Source organism: Zootoca vivipara, chromosome 2 (assembly GCF_963506605.1).
Source record: "Zootoca vivipara chromosome 2, rZooViv1.1, whole genome shotgun sequence".
Classification (NCBI taxonomy): domain Eukaryota; kingdom Metazoa; phylum Chordata; class Lepidosauria; order Squamata; family Lacertidae; genus Zootoca; species Zootoca vivipara.
This window is the reverse complement of record NC_083277.1, coordinates 25,112,949-25,120,947: the sequence shown is the minus strand read 5'-3', so window position 1 is coordinate 25,120,947 and position 7,999 is coordinate 25,112,949. Positions and strand designations below refer to the sequence as shown.

The following is a 7,999-nucleotide window of genomic DNA, read 5'->3' as shown; positions in this document are numbered from 1 at the left end:
GGGAGAGGGAGAGAGGGGTGGGTGGGAGAGCAAAGGAGGCAGCCCACCAAAAGTGCAGCGGCGTCTTTCCCGCCCCCCCCCCCACGCCAGCCCCTCTTCCCTGCACTATGGTGCACCCGATCCACCGCGCTCGAGTCTTTCCGCTCCTGCCGATCAACAACTCTCCAGAGCGGGCAGTGGTGGCCACAGCAGAAAGCGACTCGGATCGGAGGGATCCCCACGTTTAATAAAAGTGAAGTTGCGGGAGGTGGAGGAGGAGGGAGGGAGGGAAGAAGGAGAGAGGGAGGGAGGAGGGGAGGCAGTCAAGGAGAGTGGGGGAAAAAGCTCTCTCTGAAGTTTTGGCTCCAACAACCCCCCCCCCCGCTCTCCTCGCTCCCCCCCCACTCCAAGTCAAGCAGTAAGAAGGGGACGAAGCGGGGGTGTGGAAACGCTGACCCGCTGCAACGGAGCGGCACAAACCACCATGCAGCTTGTGTTATGGGCAGTGGGATTAAGCACGCTCTTCCTGCAAGACTTCTTGAATGTAGCCGGTGCAGCAGCAAGGAAGGAAAGGTTGCATCTGAGACAAGGTAAGATACAGCAGCGCCTGAAATATTTCTTTTTAAAAAAATTAAAAAATGTTTTTTTTCATGTTCTTCTTAAGTTTGGCATTGCTTTGCTTGTGGCGGGGTGGGGTGGAGGGGGTGTCACGCTTTTCTCTTCAACGCGGGGAGGCAAATCTGCAAAGCGCAGAAAGCGTTCCTAAGCAATTGGAGCTCCAGACGTATCCAGTCTGCTAGCAGCTCCGCCTACAAATATATGTATGCTGTGCTTAAGATTTCGAAACACTTGCAGCCCCGCAACATTGCTGTCTGTAGTTCAGCTTGCTTTGCTTTTCTCTTTTGCTGCCTGTGGCTGGAAAGCAGCCTCCTTAAACTTTTTTTTTTTTAAGAAAACCTAAAACTCCAGCACTTGTGCCATGTGTACTTCTGCTGCAAACAGCTGGACATTTTATGTTAGCTCTTTTAGTGTTGCTGCTTGCAAGCTGCTCAGTGTTTAAAGGCAAAACTTTTGCATTGGGGAGAGTGGGGGGAAGGGAGCTCCTGTTAGCAAACCTGTTAATTCGCTCACCTCCCGAAAGTTTCCTTGGGTTGAACTGCCTCAGAAGGATGCTGTTTGCAATGGCCCATAACTACGTGCTATCTTTCCAGAGCCGCATTGGGTTTTAGGGGATGTCAACCTTGTGGTGCATTCATATGTACCTGTGTGCATTTTGCGGTGGTTAAGGAGTTTTACGTCCCGTTTTTGCAATAGCTGCCGAGTGCATGTGCTGTTCGCAGTGCTTAGCGTGGTTACATAAGAGCGGAAAGTTTTTTCCTTCCTCACAGGCAGCCTCTGCCCTATTGCTCTAAACCGCCAGCCTCCTTTACCTTTGTGAGCGTTTGCAGAATGCACACATCAGATATTTCAGGTGAATGAGACAAGGGACATCTTAAAACTCCTGAGAAAGATGGACAGTGTTCAGAAAAAGTGCCTTCCACGGTCACTGACTGTGTCTTTCCCACAGATAAGGAAATGGCCACTCTATGGGGCAGTTGCTGGTTTTCCCTGGTACTGGATTTCTCACAGTCCCACAGGGTAGAAATAATATTGTATAGTGCACAGATGCACACACTTGCATCTGCTCACAGGGGATCTGTTTTGTTCCCTCTCGACAGCTAAACTGCTGGAGACTCTGAGTGAGTACGAGATAGTGACCCCCACCCGGGTGAATGAGTTTGGAGAGCCCTTCCCTCCCAAGGTCCACTTTCGAAGGAAGAAGCGGAGTCTCCATTTGGACGCTGAGGCCTGGGGCCCGGATGCTACCTCCTCCTCCTCCACCCCTTCTTCCAGTGCCATCCAAGCACACTATAGGCTCACAGCCTTTGGGCAACACTTCTTTTTCAACCTTACAGCCCATTCGGGATTTATTGCTCCTCTCTTCACTGTCAGCCTCCTGGGAGTACCTGAGGTTAACCAAACAAACTTTTACACCGAGGAGGAAAGTGATATTAAGCACTGTTTCTACAAAGGACATGTCAATACCGAGCCCCAGCACACAGCAGTCATCAGCCTCTGTTCTGGGATGGTAAGTAAGTGCCCTTCCTTGCTGGTCTTGGCTGTGGATGGAAGTTTTGTTGTCACAAGATGGACAGCCCCTGTTGTTGTTTTTTAGGGTCAGGGGGTGGGTGGAGGGAATTCATTCTCAGCCCTTGATTCTGATCCACAATTGGGGGATGCTCGGGATTATGTCACACTTTTTTAAAACATCCTTGCCCCGTGACTCTCTTGGAACCTGTCTGCATGTAGGAGGAGTGCTGAAGTTAAAGATAAGGCTTTTAAACAAAGCAAAACTCCTGTTTGTTAAAAGATGTTTGCTGATGGATATCAGAGCTGGCTACTTTCCTTCCTTCAGAATTCTCTCCCCCCCCCCCCGGCCTTATTTACAAAACACTCCTTTAAAAAAAGCAATCTAGAATAATGTAAACAACATCTCAACAAAAAACAAAAGTTAAGGAATTGCCATTGTGGTCCGAGGCTAGAGCAGTAGATCAAAAAATCAAAGGATTCACTTTTGAGGAGAGCTCATTTTGATTGATGGGGAAGAGGGAAAAGCGATGCTGCGGGGAGGGAGAAAGGAGGCTGGGGGGGGGCAGGGCGAGACCAAGGAGCTGCCAGGAACAAGCAGTGATCATTAGCAAATTCTGTTTTTTTTTCTTCTCCCAAAGGTCATTAGAGCCAAGTCCTTCTCTACCCCCTATTCCCATTGACAAACACATGAGCAGTGTCCAGCCAAGGAGACTTAACAGGGGAACTGCAGGGCTCTGACGTGAGGCTAGGATTGCAATGGGAGAGGAAGCAGGGAGGTGGGGTTACCCCAGGCGGCTTTTTGGAGGAGGGGGCAGATGGGTGGGTTTGGTGGGAGGAGGATTCGCAGTCAGAAGAACCCCAAACAAGGGTGGTGCTCTGAGCCCGAGAGCCGTTTAAGGTGGAAGGGAACAAATAGAAGCAGCGTGTGCTTTCCCCTTTTCTTCCCCCCTCGCTCCCCCTAGGGACGAAAGTTTACTCCTCTACAGCTCTGCAACTTGGAAGTTTCTTGAAAAGTGTCCTTAAAGCCGGTGGGGCTCCTCTCTAGTTTAGCAGGTTTTACGTTGAAAAGCACAGCAGAGTGTCAGACTGTTTTGCACAGTTCTTGGTAATGAAGCCTGCCCGAGGATGGGGGTATATATTCAGGACAGATACTGCTACTTTGATCCAGTAGGTGGGTTTGTGGGAAGAGTGGCACGGCTGCCGGCTTTCAGAGCCCCAAAAGAGTAATTTGATTAAGCTGTCATTTCCCCAATGGGAAGAAGTCCTCCTTTAAGAAGTTGCAAGAAAGGCTTGGGTCCTGCTGTTGAAACCTGACGCTCATCAGCTTTCTGCCCCAGTTGCACGGGGAAGAAAAAAAAGATGAGAGGTTTTGCTTTTCTCCCCCCTCCCCATTCCCCCCTCTGTTCCAGAGATAGAGAGAGAGGTACGAGTAGCTAAGTTTTAGCCATACTTACCAGGCAGAACTGTCCTGGTGTTGGGGTTGCCTGGGGCAGCGCCCTACAAGTGTACATCAAAGGTGGGGAAGGGATGCAATGACAGGTAGCCCATTTTCTCCACCCCGCAAAACCATGCTGCTTTCCTCCAAGATGCTGCTTGCGCAGTTGTAGTAAACCTCCGTGCCATTGTTGTTGTTGTGATGTTCTGATGCTTAGGGGGCGGAGGCAGTGGAGGGGAGGGAGGGAGGGCCCAGGGCTCTGTGCAAAGAACCACCAGGGAGTGGGAGTGTGTTCTGCCAGCCCTCTAGACAAGCATGGCTTACCAGAAAAGGGGGGGGGAATAACACTCATTTTCCTAATGGAGCTCAGGCACTGTGCCTGAGGATCGACCTTAAGGGAGTCCAGGAACTTCCCAGCCTCTTCAGCCAGCTGGAAACTTAAGGTGGAAAGGCAAGGAAGATGTCAAAAGAGATCTTCCCTCCACGAGCCCCTGTGGGGAATGGTGAGAGCAGGGCCCTGTTTGTAACTTGACTGGATCCGTAAGAGGGGCCACCTCTGCAGCGAGTGTCCTTGAAGTGCTCCTGAGATGCAATCTCTTGTGCCACCTCCAATCTTGATCGTTCCTGGGCTCCTGTTTGAGAGATCCAGGATGATAACCTACAAATAAGCTGCATGTTGGAAGGTTCGGGACAGATGAAGCGAAGTGCTTCTTCAATGAGTGCATATGGAACTCCCTCCCAAAGGAGGCAGTGAAAATGGCCACCAGCCTGGAAGGCTTTAAATGAGGTTTATTTCAGATGAATTCATGGAGAAGAGGGCTCCCATGGCTATGCTGTGCCTCCACGGATGGGGGGGAGTAATTCCACTTGCTGGAAACCGCAGGAGGGGAGAGTGCTCTTGTGTTCGAATCCTGGCTTCCCACAGGCATCCAGTTGGCCACTGTGAGAACAGGATTTTTGGACTAGATGGGCCATTGGCCCGATCCAATAGGCTCTTCTTTAGGTTCTTCTAGAAATCCAGCCTGAGAAAAGAGAAGTTTCTCTCTCAGATCACTGATCCATGCCCAGTTCTGCCATTTAGTCCAGAAAAAGTGGTAGTCCCCACCTCCGTCCAAGAATACATAAATACCTCAAGGTGCAGCTTGTGGCCGGGCAGAACTCTGTGATGAATAAAAGCAGAACATCTGAGAAATTCCCTCCTGCTGGCTTGCTCATTTGATTGCACCACAGTGGTAAAATTAGTGTGTGGTTTGCACAAATGTGTGTGTGTGTGTGTTTTAAAACGGTTCAAGGAGTCAAAGAGCATGACAAAGTCATCTGCTTACTACAGGGGTCCCCAAACTTACCCAGCTTCAGGCCGGTTCCTCCAGCGCCGATCATGGGCCAGAGGGTGGAGGAACGTGCTCCCATATGCGCACACACTCGCCTTTTCTGGTGTGGGGCGCCGCCGGAAATGGCTACTGCGCATGCGCAGACGTCATTTACGGTGCACTTCCGGGTCGGTGCGGCGCTGGAAATAGCTTGTGCGCCGCGCTGACCCGGAGATGGGCAATTGCACCGCGGTGTGCCGGTAAGAGCGGGCGGCGGGAGGAACAGCTTAGGGAGCTGGGCATGTTTAGCCTGGAGAAGAGAAGGTTAAGGGGTGATATGATAGCCATGTTCAAATATATAAAAGGATGTCATATAGAGCAGTGTTTCCCAACCTTGTGCCTCCAGATGTTTTGGGACTACAACTCCCATCATCCCTAGCTAGCAAGACCAGTGGTCAGGAATGATGGGAATTGTAGTCCGAAAACAGCTGGAGGCACAAGGTTGGGAAACACTGATATAGAGGAGGGAGAGAGGTTGTTTTCTGCTGCTCCAGAGAAGCGGACACGGGAGCAATTGATTCAAGCTACAAGAAAGAAGATTCCATCTAAACATTAGGAAGAACTTCCTGACAGTAAGAGCTGTTCAGCAGTGGAATTTGCTGCCAAGGAGTGTGGTGGAGTCTCTTTCTTTGGACTTGATGGCCCTTGTGGTCTCTTCCAACTTTATGATTCTATGATTCAGTGGCAGGGGAACCCAGCCAGATGGGTGGGTTCTAAATAATAAAATGATAATGATGATGATGATGATGATGATGCAAGCCATGCCTGTTGGAATCCCTTCTTCTGCAAACCTCTGAAAGGTAGGTTTCTTCTGCAAGGTAGGTTTCTTCTGCAAACCTCTGAAAGAGTCCTGTCCTCTTTTGCCCCCTTCTTCCCTGTTTCAGAGTCTTTGAATGAATCTTCTCCCTCCTCGGCACAGCTCTGTCAGAAGCTTCATGGTATTGTTTTCATTCATTCCCAGCTCGGCACGTTCAGGTCTCATGATGGAGAGTATTTTGTAGAGCCACTGATATCTTCTGACCAGCAAGAGTATGCAGAAGAGCACAAAAAGCCACATGTGGTCTACAGACACAGCGTACCTCCGACAGCCGTTCCAAGGGACAAGCAGACTTGCGACACTTCAGGTAATCCCATCTTTTGCTTTTCCCTGGCCTTTAGCATTGAGTTTGCAGGAGGTAAGAATAATTTCGAAACCATCCAAGATAGCCCACAGGAATTGGAATCCTATATCGGGGATGAAGAACTGATGGATGTGAGCTGCTTACTTTCTAAGAATATCTCCCTAGAATGGAGAACCTAGTCCTGTTGCTCAGCTGAGTTGGCTTTGGGCTCTAGCATTATTGATTGCCCCAAGGCAAAACTCAGCTCCTTTCAGGTCCGCCTTTCATCTCTTGTGCTTGAATTTCCCCTTTTTGTTTCGCACTGCTTGTGGAGCTGGGCCCCCTTTCTCCTTCAAACTACAAAGGCACAATATTGCGTGAAACTCAGTCCATAATGCCCTGAAGCAGGAGGGGAAGGGGAGAGCTCCTCCGGCCTTCTCTCTCAGTTGTGTTTCTGCACAAATACATTTACTTATAATGTAAGTAAGGGATGCGGGTGGCGCTGTGGTCTAAACCACAGCCTCTTGGGCTTGCCGATCAGAAGGTTGGCGGTTCGAATCCGCACAACGGGGTGAGCTCCTGTTGCTCTTTCCCGGCTCCTGCAGTTCGAAAGCACACCAGTGCAAGTAGATAAATAGCTGGAAGGTAAACGGCGTTTCTGTGTACTCTGGTTTCCATCACGGTGTTCCGTTGTGCCAGAAGCGGTTTCATCACGCTGGCCACATGAACCGGAAAGCTGTCTGCGGACAAACGCTGGCTCCCTCGGCCTGAAAGCGAGATGAGCGCTACAACCCCCAGAGTCGCCTTTGACTGGACTTAACCATCCAGGGGTCCTTTACCTTTACCTTACATTTACTTGTAAGAATAAATGCATAAATAAATTTATTTATGACCCTTTGGGTCCCTTCCAACTTTAGATTTCTATGATACATGCTTAAAACTGAAGATACAGGCTGGCGTTGCTGCTTTCATTTGCATAAGAACGCAAGGAGAGTCCTGCCTCCAACAGTGGAGATAGATCATTAGCCATGGTGGGCTCTTGATAGCCTTACTTTCTTTTGCCTTTTGTTCCAACATCTGTGCTGGCTCTTCCAAGATTCAGCTTCACTGGATGTCACTGAGTTTTAGTATTAGGTAAAGGTGCACTTTCTTCACACCATGCGTGATCTTATATACTGATTTGGAAGACGAGCTTGAGAGTAACATTAGCACTTAATGATACAGGCCTTGCAAAACATTTCAGATGAGACCTCTTGGTCACAGGCTGATGTTGAACACTAAAACGACACTCCAGGAGAAAACGCCCTACTCCCGTCTCACACGCTTCACCAGCATCCGGCATAAATATCCGTAGTGGGTTTGCATGGGGGGAATCGTCCATCGCTGTGCCAGGAGACAACTACAACGCCAGTTGCCTCATTGCAATACATGCATGCATTTATGAGAGAGGCATGAAGAGCCATATTTGCCTAAAACACGTGTATGGAATTTCTTTTTGTGTCTACATATATTTGGGTAGCAGGGATGCTATTGACTTACCTTGTGCTTTGCTGTTATTATAGAATCCTTGAACCCCCTGAATATGCAGCTGTCTCATACAAGGGTTGAACCATGGCATGATCAGCACAAATGCTCTCTGTCTATAACTAGATTCCCCCTGCCCCAACTTCAACATAACATGTCTTTTTCTCTCTGCGTGTCTGTTTGCATCCAGTAATTTACTTCTTACTGTCCCTGTATTCCAACCGCCTGTGCGCATTTCGGCCTGTGCGCATCGGCAGCCACACATTCTAGTGTAGCTGTTGTTTCTTTTCTTGGGTCGTGTGCCGTCCATGCCATGCAGGAGAGAGGCAACCCGGAACAGGAGAGATTTGGGAGCTGCGAGGTGTTTGGAGACACAAACTACAGTTGCCGGGATTCTTTGGCGAGGACTCTCAATGCGGAATAAGCGCTTTAAATGTGCGTTTCTGCAGAATGAATACTTA

The 7,999-nt window shown here is 49.4% G+C and overlaps 1 protein-coding gene across 4 annotated transcripts in view; it reads left to right on the top strand.

Annotated features, from left to right (window-relative positions):
• The first annotated feature begins 272 nt into the window (after positions 1-272).
• Positions 273-7,999, top strand: part of ADAMTS9 (ADAM metallopeptidase with thrombospondin type 1 motif 9) — a 127,650-nt gene continuing 119,923 nt past the window's right edge. For 3 of the 4 annotated variants that reach the window (XR_004692026.2, XM_035106737.2, XM_035106736.2), the window contains exons 1-3: positions 274-569; positions 1,698-2,107; positions 5,876-6,038. Coding sequence is in view for 3 of the 4 variants with exons in the window: in XM_035106737.2 (XP_034962628.2) it covers positions 464-569; positions 1,698-2,107; positions 5,876-6,038 (679 nt within the window). In the remaining variant the exon portion in view is untranslated. Of the gene's footprint in view, positions 570-1,697; positions 2,108-5,875; positions 6,039-7,999 lie in introns of all 4 variants that reach the window. The other variant, XM_035106739.2, reaches the window with a different exon arrangement.